Raw genomic sequence first — 19,929 nt, forward strand, 5'->3', positions numbered from 1 at the left:
AGCGGTTGTTTTTAAAAGTACCACGCCGTGGGCAGGGAAACGTGATCGTCGCAAATTATTATCTACAGCCTGTAATTATTATTGTTCGCTAATGTTTGACCAGAAATTGTGACTGTAAGAGACGTCAGCGTCACCAAAGGATGATGGACGGGACTTCTGAGTAGTTTTCTCCGTCTCAACGAGTCAGTGGAGACAAAAAAAAATAAATAAAATAAAATCTGCCCACAGTTCAGGGAACAACGAGGCTTCAAAGTGTTTCCCAGAGAGACGTAGGCTACAACATAAGAAGTGGCCCTTAGTCTTATAGGCTATTCTATAATTATCCTATTATTTAGCATTTGAATGTTAAAGCTGTTAAAATCTTACTTTAAAATTTAACCACAGATGACGGATTTCATTGGTTTTTCTTCAATGTAGAAATACCAACATCAAATGTCTACTATTGAACGGTTATATGAAAATACGATAGACGATATCGCTATGTTAATACAGACAATGGTCTTAAGAAGAAAAAGAAGAAGAAGAAGAAGAAGAAGAAGAAGAAAAAGAAGAAAATATATACTAGCAGAAGTACTCATTGTGTGAGATGGCCCTTATTAAACTATACCTTTTATTATTATTTTACTAATGAAGGAACATGTCACAAGCTTGGGGACAGTAAAAAAATCTAAGGTGGCCCACAGCTGTGACTGGCTCATAAAATGTGTTATATTTCCTACTGGCATGCAGTGGAATTAAGAGTAGCAATCAAGTGAAGTATCTAACATGTTGTACAGTCCTTGAAAAATGTTATTTCCACCCTATAGGCTATGACCTAGATCACCAAATGGTGATCGGAAATCTGCAGAGAAGAACCCAATAAAACTAAAAACACAGTAGATTACAAATGTCAAGACACAGACTGAGACCCCATTAGTAACATCCCAAAGCTTTTTTTAACCTCCACTGTAAAGTTTCAGATTCTGCGTTCAAACTGCATTTTACATCTTTTGGGTCTATTGCTTTAAGCGTTTGCACCTACGGTTTTTGACTTCTTGATTTCAGAGCTGAGGAAATGACGCAAAGTTTTAAAGAAATCAACAGATTCAAAACAGGGTTAAAATGAAATGCCATGCACAACAAAAGGTTTTTGTTACAAACAATACCGGTTATGTGCTCATTTACAAGAATTGGACATTGCAGCATATGTCAACATATTGTGTATAGTCTACCATTTGTTGGTACAGGTTATTACAGTGTGGCCCTATCGCTGGAAAGGTCAACAGTGTGAATTAAGCAGTACTCAAACACAGTAAATCACACACGCATTTGTGAAATTCTCATACATGACTGATCTCTTTCATGACAATATTGACGTACAGATTGCTGGAGGAAGAGAGTAGGTGAGGAAAGATAAGCAGTCCATGCACCTGTCCATGTGTGTTTTCAGGTACAGTAGGCAACATGTTATTTGGAAAAAGCGTGGAGGGTTCCTTTATGTATTGTCAGCTCACAACCCTACACACATCCGAGCAGGATATTAGAGAGTTTCTCTGGTTCAGAATGTATGATATGCTCGTCCAAGGATGACCTTAAGAAAGAGAATGAGTCACCTATGGTCGAGCGGCAGTAACAGGTAGGACAAAGAGCAGTGCCATCTGAAATATTTGTTAGTTTTTTTTTTTATGTGAAACAACGAGATCCTGCATATGATCTGAAGCTTCAGGGATATAAAAGCACGATTGAAAAACAAGGTTCTCTTTGAGTTTATTTCTTACATTCGGTGATTAAACTGATAATAAATTAGACTTATTCAATGTTCACTGTGAGTTTAGCTAATATGAATAAAAAAGAGTGCTTTCTTGTAAAACATTTTTTAAATGTCTAACATGCTACAAAATAAATGTGTAAACTTGGGGTCGGTAACACATACTGAGAGGCCAATGAGTTTCTAATAATTCACACACTTGTTCGCACAAGTTCATTAACAGCCACTTATGTCTGATTGCCTGCTCCTGATCACCTGCATTAGAGAACACTGAAATCATTGCAGGACAACAGGGGTAAATCAAACCTAATTAGTCTGAAAGTTTGAAGCATGATTTGCTGTATAATATGTGAAATATAGTAAGTATACATTTTAACTGAATAAAGTAAATTGTAAAGGGTTTTATGATCTATATTGAAGTAGGAAAAACTGTTTCATATTTGTCAGGGCAGAAACAGTAAAATACATCCACAAATAAGATACTTCTCTAAATAACTCATAATAATCCTTATTATTAATTTGAGTGATAAATGTCATCATAGAGATGTGTTATTATATTAATGTTGTGGTGACAGTTGTTCTATTATGTTTGTACGTCCGGTGTCTTGTATAAAAATAGTAAACAACCTGACCAGACCCAGTGAGGCTGTAACTGGTAAGCATTTTAACTATGTAAACAATGGCTTTTAAACCATCTTTACTTCCTGCTCCCCCAAGAATCGGAATATTTTTTCTTTACTGCAATCCTAATAAAATAAAATCTGCAAAACCACGGTAATACTTTCTAGACTTAGTGTAAGTCTTCTTTTTAGTCAGGAAAACCTATTATAAAAGTTAAAAGCAATGTTATAAAAAGAGAGCAGAATACTTTATTACAGTATCTTCCTATTGTAAAATCCTGACTATTTTGGGCTAGAGACAGCAGATGGCACTGTGGAGTGGCTCAGAGCAGCACTCTGTGTTGGGTTTTATGGTGAGTCATGTTTAATCACAAAAGCTGCATCAATAGTTTATGTATTAAGATCATATAGGTTTCTTATTCCATGTTAAGAAAATAATTATCATGCTGAAAATCAATTTTTGAGCTTGAATAGAAATAGCTCCTTTCTATTTCTATTTCTATTATTCATTCTTTTCAAATGTCATATGAAACATTAAGTGCTCTGATGGTTGTGGCAGGATTGTAATAATATTGGTATTATGAGAAGTGCAAATTAGCCATTTTAGGGAGGCCTTTCAGCTAGAAAGTGTAAATTAAAATGGGCACTTTGCTATATGAGGTCTCTGTGGCTTGTCACAATTTTGACTAACTCACTTGGCAGGTATCCAATCAGAGATCTCAAAGGTAGTGCTGTGACCCCGACCGTTTTTTACACAACTCCCATTTCCACATTTGGAACATTTGCAACCATTTGTAAATATTAAGAAGACAACAGATCATAACTTATTATTTCCTCATTTTGAATTTGATGCCAGTAACAAAACAAAGAAGTTGGCACAGGTGCAGGTAACAGGTGTGTATTATGATTGGGTACAAAAAGAGCATCACAGTGAAGCTGGGGTTTTGTAGACCTACAGATGGTGTATTGTATTGTGTACGGTGTATCCTGAGAAAGTCAAACAACTCAGGAATAATGTAAAATTTTAAATTTCATTATCTACAATATGTAACATCATTAAAATATTCAGAGAATCCAGAGAAATCTCTGTACACAATCTGGGGGGGATTGGGGCACTGTTCAGCAGGCTGGCTGCAGTGGGGAAAAAAATGTTCTTGTGGCGTGAGATCTTGGTCCTCATGGACCGGAGCCTCTTGCCAGAGGGGAGGGGCTAAAAGAATTAATGTCCGGGATGAGAGGGGTCGCCTGCCATCCTGGCTGCCCGTCTCCTGAAGAGATAGGAGGCTGCAGCTAATCACGTTCTCATCAGAGTGGATGACAAGCTGCAGCTTGTTCCTGTCCCTGGCCGTGGCTTCTGCAAACCACACTTTGATGGATGATGTGAGAATTGATTCGATAATGGCAGTTTAGAAGTTCACCAACAGCTTCCCAGGGAGGTAAAACTACTTTACCTCTGTATAGCTCCTGTACAGCCTCTGCTGAGCTTTCTTGGTGAGGGAGCTAATGTTCTCCTCCCACTTGAGCTTCTGGGTGGTGCCCAGGAAGGAAAAAGGACTCGACAGAGGTCACCAGAGTGCCCCAGAGGATGACGGGGGGAAGGAGGCTGGGTCCTTCCTGAAATCCACTATCATCTCCACTGTCTTGAGAGCGCTGAGCGCCTGGTTGTTCACGCTGCACCAAGACAGCAGACGGTCTATCTCACTCCTGTAGGCCGACTGGTCTCCACCGTAGATGAGGTCAATTAGAGTAGTGTAATCTGCAGACTTCAGGAGTTTGACAGACTGGTGTACAGATTTGCAGCTGTTGGTATACAGGGAGAGCAGAGGAGAAAGAATGCAGCCTAGGGTGGATCCAGTGCTAATAGCCCAGGAGTCAAAAACATGCTTCATGCTGCTCTAATGAATGGCTGTGATCTTCAAGAGGCACTGCATTAAAAACAGACACGCTTGGAAATGGAAATCTCTGCATGGGCTCATTTTAGATGGACTGAGTTGAAGAGGAAAACTGTCCTGGAGCCTGATGAGTCAAAATTGTGGGAAGTCATGCCGTGTTCTCCGTGCAAAAGGGGAGAGGAACCATCTGAATTGTTATCAGTCCACTGTTCAAAAGCTACAATGTATGATGCTGTGCAAAGAATATGAGGCCCTGATTATTTCAGAATAATAATGCCAAACCAAATTCTGCACATATTCCAACATCGCTGTAGAGTAAAGCACTCCAGGTGCTACAGTGGCCTGCCTGAAGTTGAGACATTTAAACTATTGAAAATATTTGGAACATTGTGAAATGAAAAGTATGACAAAGCAAACCCAGAACTGTTGAGCAGCTAAAATCAACTATCAAACAAGAATTGAAAATCTTTTGGTTGTCAAATTAAAGCAACTGAACTCAGTTCCCAAACACTTACAGAGTGTTGTTAAAAGAGATGGTAATGTAAGACAGTGCTGTCCCAACTGTTAGAAATGTGTTGTCAGCATCAAAATCTAAATAAGAAAACTCTTTTCAAAGAACATTCAAATTTCTGAATTTAAACATTGTTGTTTTTTGCATATTTGCTTATTGACATTTTACACAGCATCCCAACTTTTCTATTTTGTATTTTGTATTATACGTTAAAAATGTTTAATTATTATTTTAATTATTTTTTAATTTACCAATTTTTTTTTACCATTTACCAATTATGTATACATTTTTTTGTTTTATTTATTTTTTTTGTATACACTTTATGTGGCGATGACAATAGAATTGTGCACAGCTAAAAATCCTAGCCTTTCCTCTAGCCTAAGACTTATTGTCTGGAATGTACATGAAATGTATATTGACTAAGAAGCATATGAATGACAGGTTTTCTGATCACTGAAGCCAGTCACTGAAGCACCACAACCAAACATGCTTATCTTACACAGGAAATTCAAGAAGGAATTCCTGCTTATAGTCAACGTAAATGAAGGCACCATGACGTCATGGAACTGTGAGTCTGTTAGGGGTGGGGTATCCAGCAACCTCAGCCTCTTTTTCTGCACTGAATCTGTCACACTGTAGAGAGGCTGGAGTCACCATGAGGGCCTTTCATCATATACATGCACAGATCCAACTGCCTCGCAGTGTCTAAAATCCATATGTCTTGTCTGATCAATAAATTGGCATGTTTTCTTTACACAATGAAGGCTAATTAATTGATGCTGCAGCATTCTGGGCTGCGTTTGATAGGTCTGCCAGATGTATCAAGACTGGTAACAGGCCAAAGAGAGACAACCTTATTCTGCTGAAAGCCTCTCTCTGCAGGCTCCCAGGTAGGTTATAAAATCCTAGATCTGATTGTGATTTGTTGACCATCTATCATCCACTGTATAATGTAATGTGATGTACTTTTTGATTGACATTATGTTATTTTCCTATGTCTGTAAATGGCTGTGTGGACTATGAATAACCAAATCAAGACAATTATGCTGATGTTTGCAGAGGGGAAACAGTATAAAATCAAAAATTGTTTAAGCTGTTCAATGTAATGGTAGCCATTTTCTTGCATTGATTTTGTGCTGTTATACAGTCTGTGCATGTGGGTATTTCACCTGCAAGTCCACCTACCTACCTACCTACCTACCTATCTTCTCCTGTGCTTTTAAAAGAAAATGCGGGTGAAATGCAATACACATTTCCTCAACTTTGAACTTAAACAACAAAAAGACACAGACTCTGACCTTGCATATGCACCATGCAGATGGACAGATGGACTACCCAGAGGCCTGAGCTATATATATATATATATATATATATATATATATATATATATATATATATATATATATATATATATATATATATATATATATATATATATACACACACACATATACATACACACACACACACACATATACATATATATACATATATATACACATACATATATTATTATATTATATTATATTATATATATTATATTATAGTATTATTATACATAATACCCTTCCCCTACTGATTCCCCTTACTGAGTCTCTATTTCCCCTACCTCCCTCTGTCTCCATCTCCCTCTCTCTCTCTTCTTTCTCTGCACCAGCTGCTGCTGCTGCTCCAGAGCTAGAGTGGAGAGTCCCCTCACCCCCCTGCACAAGCAGAGACAAAAGGCCCGATTCGTCTGCAGAACACTGCCCCCGCTTTCCATCCGCCCCTTCATCCACTGCCGTGGTGATGGTGGCGGGGGTTTCAGGAGAAAAAAAGGCCTGGACTAGGACTAAAATCTAGAATTGACCCAGTGAAGGAGAGAGGGAAGAGGGGGAGGGGAGGCAGATGAGGAGGATGTGGGCTGACTAAAGGCAGGTGCCGAGGCCTCTCAAGGAAGACCTTTTTCCTGAATATCTCTCAGGGTGGAAAAAAATCTGACAAGGGTATGCTACATTTACTTTTGTATATGCATGAACCTGCATGTTGATATGTGCCATATTTTAGGGCATCTGTAGGATATAATGAAAATCTGGGGAGGAGGGGTGCATGAAGGACCTATGTTTGCCCTGGTCACATTGTCTGTGTTGGGTTTTTACATTGCTTGTCTTTAGATTACAGAGTTGGGTGTGATACTGCTGAGGGTGCCATATTTTAGTTATCATCATCGAGACAAAGTCGTGGGGGGTCTGGTTGAGAAATATGCCAAAGCACCAAATAGATTTTCTTCTGTCATTATGGTTACCCAAACTTTCTGCTTCTTTTCAATGCATTAAGTTGCTGTTAACATCAGTCATCATTGTGAACATCATTCCTATTTCTTAACATCTGTCCTTTTATTGTTTTCTTTATGTACTGTTGTCCTGTTTTTTTAATTTGTGCCAAGGTAACTGTGCTCAACCAAAACACTGTGTGGCCTGATTTTATGACAGTGCAAGCAGCAAGACTAATGAAACTCCTTTAAGTATATCTCCACCTGGCTTTGAAATACATCTTTCACTAAATCTAAATCACAATATTGTATGTAGTAGTATGCATGTAGTTTGATGATAAAAATGGTGCAGTGCTTCCTGGGAGGTGGGCACACTGCTCCTGCCTGTGTGTCTCTGAGGCCGTAATGCAGTACAGGGCTTTATGTTGGGTGACCAGAACCAGCTGAAACCGGTTTGAGGCAGATGGAGGGCTGACAGGAACAATGCCGTGTCTGTGCTACACTAAGGGAAAGAGATAGCCCAGGCTCCTCCATGGCAGCCCTTCACAGCTCAGCCACTGGCTGCCATGGCAGAGACCAGACCCTGCTGCCGGATCGATGTCGGTGTGCTACGCAGTGCGCCTCACAGTGAGGGGAGCGGGGAGATTTGTGAAGGGACGAGGGCAGGGGGAAGTGGCTGCCTGGAAGTCTGTGAATCTGCAGCCTAGAGCCTGCCTGCCTCACACACACACACATACACACACACACACACACACACACACGAGCATATGATCTATCTGTCTGTTTGTATGTCTGTGTGCTGCTAGTAGTACAGAGACTAAGTAACAAGGATCCTTACCAGGACCACCACCACTCACCAGATCCCTGGAGGTAACCTGACCCTGTATTCTGGGCCTTTGCCTGGTTGGGAAGGAACAGCACTTTTTTTTCCAGGAAGGGTGGGGTGGATGGCTTTTTGTGGGTTAGTAGTGTTGTGACTGTGTTTGTTGCAGGATGGAAGGAAGGAAGGAAAGAAGGTTTGGCTAGTGGCTGAAAAGGGACGGAGGCAAGAGGGTGAGGAGTGACTGATTCACTTGCATTTTTCCACCATTGTTATATTCCATTGACTTTACTGAGATTGTAGTTATCCTTCAAACAGTTTGTAGTAACAATGCATGTGCATTAAACAGCTGTTGCTGGGAGGAGTTCTGTGTCGTGTATTTTTTCATATTTGTCTATGTTTAACATTGATTTACTTTGTACGCTAGGCTGCTGTGGTTGTCATGGCTGTGTCTAGCTCTTCCTTTCACCAGGCCTCTCTCTCTGTGCTGCAGCTTCCCACAGCTCAGAAGCCATTTTTTTTCCCCTCACTGCATTTCTCGCCTGTGCTCTCCCTCCATAACATTCCTCCACTTTTCTGTTATGTTTTTGTACTTACCTACACATTATACTAATCCCATCATGTGAATGAAGAATAGCTGCTCTTTGTAAATACAGTAAGCTTTGGGTTTGTGCATGCAGATATGGTTGCCATGCATTTGGATCAAAGAGTACTGGTTTAGCTGCATGTACGAGCAGAGCAACACGGCTGTGCCTTCCCCAACACTTATATAAACGCAATGCATTATTTCAGTCAAATCATGTCATTCTTGTAGTGCTCAGTGTTAAATAAAGACTGCTTTGTTTCTGAAATCTAACTCACTGAAGGAACTGGAACTTTTTCTTATGTGTACTTTGCTTATAGACTTCACTAACAAGATCATGATCAATGAACATAACTTATTTTTGATGAAAAATGTATTTTTATACATATCATCATGTGCATATGTACACTTCATACTGCATTTAACTTGGTGTTCATGTTTTATACACCCCTAAATTCATGAGTGCCAGGCAACTAATAGCAAAACAACTGAAGTAATAACTTCAATATCCCTTTAAAAGTAGCTTTTGAATAAAAGTAAATATACTTTTTTTGGCAAGTTAGTTTACTATTTTTTCTACATAATTTGTTTAACTATTATAAGGCTGAGCCTCCAGCTTTTGAGGTTTAATATGGGTATAAAATAATAATGTTTTTCTTTGTGCCCACATGTAAAAAGGATTTTTTTTCATAAGAGCTTTGTATTAGTGTGAAACTGTTTAATTTTAAGAGGGTGGAGGAGAGAGCACTCAGCACATTCTGCTAATGCATAAATGAAACTTCAAGCACCAAACAACAGAATAGTTGGGTGTAAAAGTTTGCATCCAATTTTAAATAAAAAAAATAAAAATAAAGCAAATAATTTCTTTATCAACATAATATTTAATGTACATTTAGCTGGTACAAATTATTTAAAGGAATTTCTAATAAATGTATTAGGGGGATGCAAACTTTTGCAACAAAAATAATTTTTTGTAATTTGTTTATATACTCCTTGACCATATTTGAACATCCCAAGTACATCCTTCTACATGCAATTTCACTGGGGGAGAGAAGACCTTACCTGGCGTAATATTAATAATGCAATTTTTAATAGTACAAATGTTCTTTCATCAGAGGTTACAAAAATGTTCTAATGGTGTATAAAAAGTAAAATAATGAAAATTATATCAGTGCAAAAGATTGCAACCCCCTTAATAAATTAATTTTAGATGAAGAAACAATACCTAGTTGTGCAATACACTTGTTTTTACTCCTTATGAAGTTTTTGCCATTTCAAAATAAGGGGATGCAAACATTTGCATTTGCATGGAATCAAACAAGAAAACAGGCATGTGCAAACATGCATGTTCAAAATCCAATCATTTTTTTTGTTTGTTTGTTAGATTCTTTTCATGTCTTAGTCATGTCATATTACATCTGTATTGATTTTTTTTCTGACTTTTCCCAACTATAGCCAATAAAAAAAGATTTATCAAATAATAATTATTATTAATACTACGTATTATCATCCTTTCTTTTTTTAGTCATTGCATGAATAACACATTATTTTAACACACCAATAGCAGTCTGACATATTCTTTTAATGGTATAAATCATATTTACTGTGACTTATTTAGAGTATGTAGCACTTGTAATACAACATGAACTATACAGACATATAGGTCCGTTGCTCTGTGGTCAAGCCTGGCATTACGGATTACACTATGAGTACTAGGTACATCCAGTACATTGCACTGTGCTAACAGTACAAGAATTATTTTATGAACAGCCATATGCAATCAGTGCATGTTGAGTGACACGTTCTGTTACCACAGTCAACAGTCTGCACAATGGTAAAACATATAGGTCACTATTAATCATTCATACTGACTGAAATGTTCTGCACAGTACATCTACACTCAAACCATCAAACCATCTCAGAAATGTGATGACATTTTTTTGTTATATCGAGTTGAAGAACAATTACATGTTTGCTTCATTTCCTTTACAAAGTTAGTCTGATGGATTCAAACTTTTATTCCACCGAGCCATTATTTTCTCCAGGATTATAGATTTTTGCATTGCTCCCTTTGTGTCGCAACACAGTATTGTTCTACTGAAATAAAAAGCAACAAACAGAATGAAATCACAGTGGCCTCAATCTTTATTGTATACCTCTTGATTCACTAACATATTATATGTCAAATATTTTATTCAAAAACAAGTATAACTAAAATTGTTTAATTCCAAACTGTGATATCTGGTTTAGATAACTAGTTGACAAAGTGACATACATAATTCCTTATATTCCCATGTTTTTCTTGTTCATTAGATACTTTTCTTATCGAACAGAAGACCATGGGAGATATGAAGACACCAGACTTCGATGATCTCCTGGCAGCCTTCGACATCCCTGACATGGTGGATCCTAAAGTTGCAATTGAATCTGGCCACCACGATGAGCATGACGGACAACTCAAACAACCCAGTGGTGGGGGGACTGCCAACGAAGATGAGGCCCACAACTCCTCAACAGGCCATGATGTTGGTGTTAGTGTCATTGTAAAGAACATCAGGAACACACTAGACACTAGTGAGCATATTGGAACAATATCAGAGAGTGATAAACATTTCAAATCCCACCCTAAACCCCATCCAGTTGGGGCTAACAATGGAATTCATAATGGTTTCTTGCCTACGCTGGCAGGTACTCATTGCACCAAGAATGGATGGAAGGCTCACAGGGGGGAGGGACAGTCAGTCAACAATCAATCATCTACTTTCAATCAGTTCAGCCCAATTTCCAGCGCTGAAGAGTTTGATGACGATGATAAAATCAAGGTAGATGACCCCATGGACAAGAATGTTTGTCATACTCTTAGGGCAACTACTAAGAGAGGGGGCCAGAATTCCAAATTACTGGTAGTAATGGATAAAAATTCTAAGCCTAGAGCAAACCGAGGCCAAAAACCTGATCAAAACAATAACAATGGCACTTTGGGTGGTTCCAGGTCTCACAGGTCTCCTCAGTCAAATTTACCAGAGGAGGAACTCAAGGCAAATGTCCTCATGTCAGAAGGTCAGGAGGTTCAAGAGTCATCCCAGCATGTTAATATGTCCAGCATCTATCAGGTCAAAGCCAAGTCATCTGCAAAACTTTCTTCTTGTATTGCAGCTATAGCGGCCCTCAGTGCTAAAAAGGCTAGCACTACGGACTTTGAAATTCTGGATTCTCCTACAACACAGAAAGAATGTATCCAGGCCAATGAAAATGAAAATCCCAGATCTCCGGAGAAGCCACACGAGCAGGAGTCAGCCCTAGAGTTTGCAAAGAGACTGCTAGCAAGACCACCAGATAGCCCCTCTAGTGTCACCAGTGAGTGTAGCAGCAAGGGTTCCCCTGCCTCAAGTACAGACAACACCCCAGTTATCCCAAAGGTCAGGATCAAAACTATCAAGACCTCATCAGGACACATTAAGCGCACTGTCACTCGGGTCCTCCCTGAGTTTGATCTTGAAGGTCTGAAAAAAGGTGAGAATAGCTTGTCTGTGATTGCAACCACTAGTGCAATTTTCTCATCTCCAACAAGGCCCTCTTTGCCAACTACTGTAGTAGCCACAACTAGAGGTCCTTCAATTGAAATAACAAAGCAAATGACTATTAAACCTGTGGCAACAGCTTTCCTGCCAGTCTCTGCAGTCAAGACAGCTGGATCACAAGTCATCAACCTTAAGCTAGCTAACAACACCACAGTCAAGGCAACAGTTATCTCTGCTGCATCAGTTCAAAGTGCCAGCAGTGCCATTTTAAAAGCTGCTAATGCCATCCAGCAGAAGACTGTCATGGTACCTGCCTCCAGTCTGGCTAATGCCAAACTTGTGCCAAAGGAAGTTCATCTTAGTAACCTCAATCTTCTGCCTCAAACTGTATCCTCTGCTGTCTGTGATCTCCAACACGCATTATCTTCCAAGCAACCTCAGAATCAACAATCACAACATCAAGTAAAACAGCAGACAATTCTTGCTGGCCAGGCCTCAAAGAAAGTTTCTAAAGTTCAAGTGTTTACCAGCTCTCAAAGCTCCGTAGTGGAAGCCTTCAATAAAGTCCTGAGTAGCATAAATCCTGTCCCTGTGTACATCCCAAACCTCTCTCCACCGAACTCAGCTTGTATCTCTTTACCCTCACGTGGCTACAAGTGCCTGGAATGTGGAGATTCATTTGCACTTGAGAAGAGCCTGACACAGCACTATGAACGTCGGAGTGTGCGGATTGAAGTCACTTGTAACCACTGTGCCAAAGGCCTAGTGTTCTACAACAAATGTAGCCTCTTGTCTCATGCCAGAGGCCACAAAGACAAAGGTGTAGTCATGCAGTGCTCACATCTAATCCTAAAACCCATCCCTGCAGATCAGATGTTAACCACATCACTCTCATCAGGCCCTCCAAATATCACTGGCACCAGCTCCAACTCAACTTGCACCTCCCAAAACCAAGCACCTTCAAGTCCAATCCCAGGGAAAATTTGTGGTGGGTCCCAAAATGCAGTGATTTCCGCTCCATGCAGTGCTCCTCTTGTGGCAGCCATGCCTTTGGAGGATGATGCATCAAAGCTCTGCAGGAATAGTCTGAAGTGCTCAGAGTGTAATAAAATGTTCCAGGACGACAGCTTACTAGCCATGCACTATCAACAGGCACAGGAGTCCAGTGGGCAGGTATGTATGTATGCATAGACTGACATCTGTTAAACTCAATTATAGTTACAGTCCTACAAGCACAGTATAGTGAGCGGCTGTGTCTCAGTAGTCATTAAAGGATCATAGGATCAGTGGTTCAACTCCGGGTCCTTGTGTCAAGGTGTCCTTGGGCAAGACACTGAGCCCAAAGTTACTCTTGATGGGTCAGGTGAGCACCCTGCATGGCAGCCGCAGTCATCTGTGTTTGAGTGTGTGTCTGAATGGGTGAATGAGAGGCAACATTGTAAAGTGCTTTGGACAAAAGCACTATATAAGCGGCCATTTACACTTTAGAGAGCTTTATGCTGTGATTTGTTGTTTATAGTGTTAAAACCTGTAAATAGTGATTTTTTTTTCTTGGACCAGCAGGTGGCAGTGAAAATAAGATGTAACCAAATGTTGAAAAGGAGTTATCTGTTAATACATGCACCAAACTCCTGAGGTTAACAAGCAAAAAATCTGCTAAATACTTCTTTATGTGTAACAGATAGTGTTTACCAAAGTCTGTCTGCAATGTGGTGCTGCCGTGAGTTTTAAGCAAATTTCGCTTAAAGCAGGTGACAGCTGCAGCTGCAAATTGCAGCAATATACATATAAATTGAGGAGGTCTGTGAATCATCTGAAGTACCCACATACTTTGTCATATAAATTAAAAACATTTTACACAGGTTTATATCCTCAATAATGAAGAATGAATTGTAATATCCTTTATGTAAGATAAGGTTACCAATGTGATGTTTTTTTTTTTCCTTTACCCACAGAAGACATGCCCTATTTGCCAAATGCTGATCCCAAACCAGTGCAGCTTTCTGTCACACCAGCGAATCCACCAGCACAAGTCTCCTTACATCTGCCCGGAGTGTGGCGCCAGTTGCCGATCTGTCCATTTCCAGTCACATGTCACCAAGAACTGCCTTCATTACACCCGTAGAGTTGGCTACCGGTACATCTACCTTAACTAAAATTTAATTATTTGTTTTAAATATTTGAAATTTAGTTTGTCCTTTATGAAATATAAAATCAAAACCAAAGTTTGACAGCATGTTCATTTGACTAATTACCAAACTATTATTTCTATTAGGACCCTGACGTACAGTGAAATTTAAAAAACAAATTCACAGTATTTGACACTGAACAATGTTCTTTGATAATTGGTCACACTCTGAAATGTCTTAAATATCTGTTGCTCTTACTTTTCTTTAAAAGTGCCACTTATAATGTCACTTCTAATTACTATCATCATGCTATGCTCGACATTTGAACAAGCTGGCATTTATATTAGTCACAATGAAACTTATGGGAAAATTGGACCGCTGTGACGAAAATTGGATTCCTACTATTTTTATGTGAAGTCACCAAACATTCAAGCCATTAAAACTAGAAACTGTGTTTTACTCAATTCAATTCAATATGAGTCACCAATGCAACTCAATAATGACTCACAAGAGATTTACAACTGTGACATTTTATGCACTTGATGAACATAGGTTTTTAATTTTGTTATTGGAATGTGTACTGCATTGAGTTTTTCTTCCCTGAAGTTGGAATGCAAACTTTCTTAGGCATGTCCATGTATGAAAACCAGTATGTTCCTATTACAGAAAGATCAAACTATAGCTCTGCAGGTGACTATACAGAATACATTCAAGTACAGGACTGACTGTACTTGTAATTCAACCCTATTTTAGTGACCTCTCAAAGCCCAATCACTGCAGTCATATGAGTAAAACCATACAAAAATGAGTAGACCTGAGTAATTATAATGAGTTGATTAGAGCCCAACTCAGTTAATAGCTCACTTTAGTGTGACCTTTGCAAAAAACTTTTTCCTTGTCTACATTCCTTCTTCCCTCAGCTGTATCCACTGTAGTGTGATCTTCGCTGATCTTGCAACTCTAAAATCCCACATCCAGAATACTCACTGTGAGATCTTCTATAAATGTCCTCTTTGTCCCATGGCCTTCAAGTCAGCACCTGGAACGCACTCTCATGCGTACACACAGCATCCCGGACTGAAAGCAGGAGAGCCCAAGTAGGTCTTTACATGCAGCATCTACAATTGACAAAAATGTGGACACACATGACTTATATAAAGTGTTAAAGCAAATCTGCTTTACATTTATTTAATCTCTCATTAAAAACTGAATTTAGCTAAGTATGTTGCAGCAGTTGCTATGTTAACTTTCCCCTGCCAACTACAGACACAACACACATCAGAACACTTTTCCTGTCACACAGGCCCACGTCATTGTACCTCAATACCCATGTCCAATTCATTTTCCTTAGAAAAATCGTCCTGTCTGCTTCATCATTAGCAGGATTTGAGGGTGTTAGACATGGGGGGTTAGCATGGCTTTGTTTTTCCACATGGGCAACCTTGCACTGACTTGCAGACTGTTCCTTCTCAGTGCTACTGATAAATCAAGTGTTTAGGTGCAGGTTTTCCTACACTATTTTGTAGCTTTGGGCCTGGTTGTGCCCCCTAAAACAGAAAATGTCACATATAAAGCAACATAAAATGTATTGAATCATCTTGTGAAGCATGTTTAATCATCTGTTCATCCCTACTAATAATAGGTAAAAGTGTATTTTGTGTGTTTAGATACCTAATGTAGGCATGAGGTACAATATCTGCTGTTGAGCATTGAAGTGTATACACATTTTCTATTAAACTATGTTTGTACTGCCTTTTTTGTGTCTTTCAGGGTGATCTATAAATGTTCCATGTGTGACACCGTATTCACTCTGCAGTCACTGCTCTACACACACTTCGACCAGCACGTTGTCAATCATAAAGTTTCAGTGTTCAAATGCCCCGACTGTTCCATGCACTATGCACAGAAACAGCTCATGCTGGACCATATCAAGGTAGGAATAAAAAGTAGTTGCACTGAAATAAAACCGCATGCTGTGGTTTCACATTAGTAATATTTTATCTAGAAATGTTTCAGTGACATAAATAGTTTAATTCAGTCCACATGTGTGCATCCTTTTTAGGCCATCCATGGAACCCTGAAGACCATAGTGGGCCCACCAAATTTGGGAATCAACCTTCCTCTCAGCACCAAGCCCACTAATTCTAACAATACTAACAGCAACAATCCAAGTGATAATAACAATAAAGATGGAGGAAAGGTCAGTAATCAAGACAAGGGAGAAAAGAAGCCTTCACCACTAAGGAAAACCAATAGTAGCAACTCAAGAGAGCTTAAGAGTCCTTCCAGCGCAGGATACACATGTGGAGACTGCAATACCCTCCTCAGTTCCAGGGAGGTCTTTGTGGCTCACATGAGGCGTGAACATGACAAGGTGAATGTCTGAAACCATTCTCACTTTGAAGTTGCCAATTTGTTACACAGTCTCTGGAAATTCATTTTAGAAATTTCTATAGAAGACACAATTAAGGCCTGGTGGTACTTAAGCATGTATTACACATCTTGCACGGTCTACTTCTCAAATTGCAGATACTGAAGAAGCACCCATGTCGACAGTGCGACAAGTCCTTCAGTTCTTCCCACAGCCTTTGCCGACACAACCGTCTCAAACACAAAGGGTTACGCAAGGTCTACACCTGCCCGTGAGTATGCACCTTCAACATGCCAAACCGCTTGCCACAAAGAACAAGTACAATTAATGTGTATATAACCATGCCACTTGAACTTTTGTGTGCAGGTTCTATTGAGATGTAGTGGCCATTAGTACATATGTGTTTTCAAAGAGGGCAGAAGAGGAAATGATTGGCTTAGGTGTACCACAAACCAATGTGCTAACCATTACAGCTGGCCAAATTTTAAGAGGCATTTAAGTTTATGCAGCTGCTGTAGTTGTGTAACGGCATTGTACACAGAAGTATTAGGTTGGCCAGCATGTTAGCAGAGCAACAGCAGTAACTTTGGGGTGCTATTCATGTCAGCATAGGTACACCCTTGACTGTAAGTCACACAAGAACTTAATGCACCGTAGCTGAGGTTGGTATGTTAACACGGCTTTTTACATACAGGCTTTAAGCTTGTTTAAATTACAAGACATTACTTGGCCATTGTAGAAAGTTGGATTGCTTAAAATAGGAGCTTTTCCATTACACGTGGTTTAGAGACAGTCAAGTGCAATACAGTAGGTGACTAAATGGATTCTGTGCAGACAGGTTATCCCACTTTACCTAGCTTACAGTGCAGTTCCACTTAATGATGAAAAATTCTTGGATTGGATGAATGTATATTAATGGAAGCGGAAATCATTGCAAGTGGATAGAATTTTTATTGTATTTTCATAGGCACTGTCCAGCCCACTGTCAGCCATTCACTAAAAGAGTGCTGCTGGATCAGCACATTCACCTGATGCATGGCGTCAAAGAACCAGAGAAGAAGACTATCAACTCTGCTAATACAGAAACTTCACCTGACAAAGAAATGGTACTGTGGACTCATTTTCAATTAAACACATATCGTATTAAGTGCTCTTTTTGACTCATGTTACTTTATATGTGATCGTCATTACTATTCTCTGCAGACCCAAAGCCCCAAAAGGAAGCCCGAAGAGGATGAGGTGTCTCCGGGTTTGAACTCTAGGAACTCAGACTCACAGCCTTTGAAGAGGCTCAAGGTGAACATCCTCAAAGTTCACAAATGTGCTGTCTGCAGCTTCACCACTGAGGACATTGCTGCTTTCCACAAACACATTCCCCAGCACAGGTCTGATGGCTCGTCCTACCAGTGTCAGGAGTGTGGCCTCTGCTACACATCCCACCGCTCGCTGGCCAGACACCTGTTTATCGTTCACCGGCTGAAGGAACCGCAGGGCCTTGCTCGCTTTAACGGACGGGGCAAGGAGGATGACGACAGTCAAAGAGAGAACCACCTGAATGTTACAGATGAAAACAATGATGGGACACCAAATACCAAATGCAAAGTGTGTGGGAAGATGTTTGAAACAGAAGGACACCTGAATACTCACATGAGGACACATGGGATGGCATTCATAAAGTCAAAGAGACTGAGCACTGCCGAGAAGTGAACACACCAAGCATTCCATAAAAAACAACACACTTTAAAACGTATTTAAAGCGACTATTCCAATTATTACATACAGCTACAACAGGATCCCCAGTTATTGCAGTTTTGCTGTATATACATAATGCACAAGTAGAATACCACAATATGTATATGATATAGACACAGATATGTAATATATGTCAGTCACTTTACAGTATATGTCTTTAAGTAAAGGAAACAACATAGTTTTTGTACACAGAAGTTTCTATAGGCCTAGATCTTTTTTTATAGAAGAATCTTTTATTTTAAACCATCTCCATTGTTGTATCCTCACTAGGACTAGATAATATATGGATATATTGTTGTTATGGGATTAATCATCATACAGTCAGCAGTGTTCTGAGTTTTCAATGCTGCTAATGTCCAATGAATGTCTGGTAGAAAAATATGTAAAAACACTTAGTAAAGTTCAGGTTTTCCTAGTATATAGTATGTCGTACCAGGTCTTCAGCTTCAGCTCAGAAGCTGGGTGGAAGTCACTCCATAAGTTATGAATGCTTTATTTTTTATTTCATGAAAAACATTTCAAACTGGGCCCCTCTTGGCTTCTACAATAAAACCTAGGTTTTCAGGACAATCAGTCAAAACTTGAGCCTCATTTTAGCTGCGTGTCCATGTTTCTAGGTTATTACTGTATGTTCACACATCAACAACATGACTAAAAATTTGAAAATTTATTCACTGAAAATTAGCTAACCAGTTTTATGGAAGGGTACATCAAACATTTAATGTTTTGAATAATTCTAAACAAACTAAATTTTAATTGTCTTTTTAAAAAAGTATTTTGTACTATAGGGGACATTTTTCATTCGTGTCTTAATATATTATAAATGGCAGCTCTGGGAGATTATAACTCACTTAAGTGTTTATTTACCTGAATATTTAAAAAAAAGGAATTCAAAGCACTTGCCTGTCATTTAAAAGCATAAAGTTGTAACTGTTGAGGATGCTATAACTACTAAATTATAATCTGTTTTTCTTTCATTTCTTCTTTGTTCTTACTGTGAAATCGTAATGAATGTTCTTTGACAGGACTTACAATAATAACATGACCTAAACTGCAGAAAAACATCTAGGAATGTAAACTTTGCTGTGAATCCAAATTATTTTAAAACTTGAATTAAATGAAAAATAATGTTGAAATTTGTGAAATATCCAAATTTTTTTTTATTGGTTTCTTTATTCAAAGCATTTTAGAAACAGCATCACTCAGTTCCTACTCTGATTTTAAATGCTCGTGCTGTAAAAACTGCATTTGAGAATCAGTCTGTGAAATGTTTGTTGTTTAGAATGTGTCTTGCTGCTGCTGTTTTTAGACATTTCTTATTGCTTGTGCAAAGCTGTTTTTCTCTGTCAATAAACGATGAAACCTGCTGGGGCAAGATCTGATGTTGATTACACGATACATCACCAGCCCCTTCTGTAGAAATCCTATCATAATCATAGTAAAAATAGTGCAATTTGAGTTATAGAAGAATGTTACTATTAGGGTAAAGTGCAAGATTATGATAAAAAAAACTCTTAAAAATTAAATGTCCTGCAGTATATTTAAATATTATATAAACATTTCTTCTAAGTGGCTGTCATCCAAGTGATACTAAATTTAAAAAATATTCCATTTTAACCTTTTCTTCCTTTAAGGTTCCTTTTTTTTAAACAGCAGGCAAATGCAAAGGTTTCCACAATGATCAAACTTCTAAATCTTCTACTTATAATCATTTTTCTTTTTAAGTATTGGT

At 38.9% G+C, this 19,929-nt stretch overlaps 1 protein-coding gene across 5 annotated transcripts; it reads left to right on the forward strand.

The window, feature by feature from the left end:
- Window positions 1–5,360: 5,360 nt before the first annotated feature.
- znf532 (zinc finger protein 532) lies at window positions 5,361–19,563 on the forward strand. Of its 5 annotated transcripts, XM_067483135.1 has the most exons (11): window positions 5,361–5,660; window positions 6,428–6,755; window positions 8,014–8,074; window positions 10,738–13,118; window positions 13,901–14,082; window positions 14,995–15,171; window positions 15,845–16,007; window positions 16,137–16,448; window positions 16,604–16,716; window positions 17,413–17,551; window positions 17,649–19,563. In XM_067483135.1, the coding sequence occupies exons 4-11, from the start codon at window positions 10,764–10,766 to the stop codon at window positions 18,150–18,152; spliced, it is 3,945 nt and encodes a 1,314-aa protein (XP_067339236.1). In that variant the 5' UTR covers window positions 5,361–5,660; window positions 6,428–6,755; window positions 8,014–8,074; window positions 10,738–10,763; the 3' UTR covers window positions 18,153–19,563. The 5 variants fall into 5 exon arrangements, with proteins under 5 accessions (XP_067339236.1, XP_067339238.1, XP_067339240.1 ...); XM_067483137.1 differs by lacking the exon at window positions 8,014–8,074; XM_067483136.1 differs by lacking the exons at window positions 5,361–5,660; window positions 6,428–6,755 and adding an exon at window positions 6,817–7,891.
- The last annotated feature ends 366 nt before the right edge of the window (window positions 19,564–19,929 follow it).

This window comes from Channa argus, chromosome 18 (assembly GCF_033026475.1).
Source record: "Channa argus isolate prfri chromosome 18, Channa argus male v1.0, whole genome shotgun sequence".
In the NCBI taxonomy this organism is placed as follows: Eukaryota; Metazoa; Chordata; class Actinopteri; order Anabantiformes; family Channidae; genus Channa; species Channa argus.

Coding starts and splice junctions, on each gene's coding strand:
- znf532 (XM_067483135.1), top strand. CDS start 10,764: ATGGGAGATATGAAGACACCAGACTTCGATGATCTCCTGGCAGCCTTC. Junction 13,119..13,900: donor CACAGGAGTCCAGTGGGCAG/GTATGTATGTAT, acceptor CTTTACCCACAG/AAGACATGCCCTATTTGCCA. Junction 16,717..17,412: donor CGCAAGGTCTACACCTGCCC/GTGAGTATGCAC, acceptor GTATTTTCATAG/GCACTGTCCAGCCCACTGTC.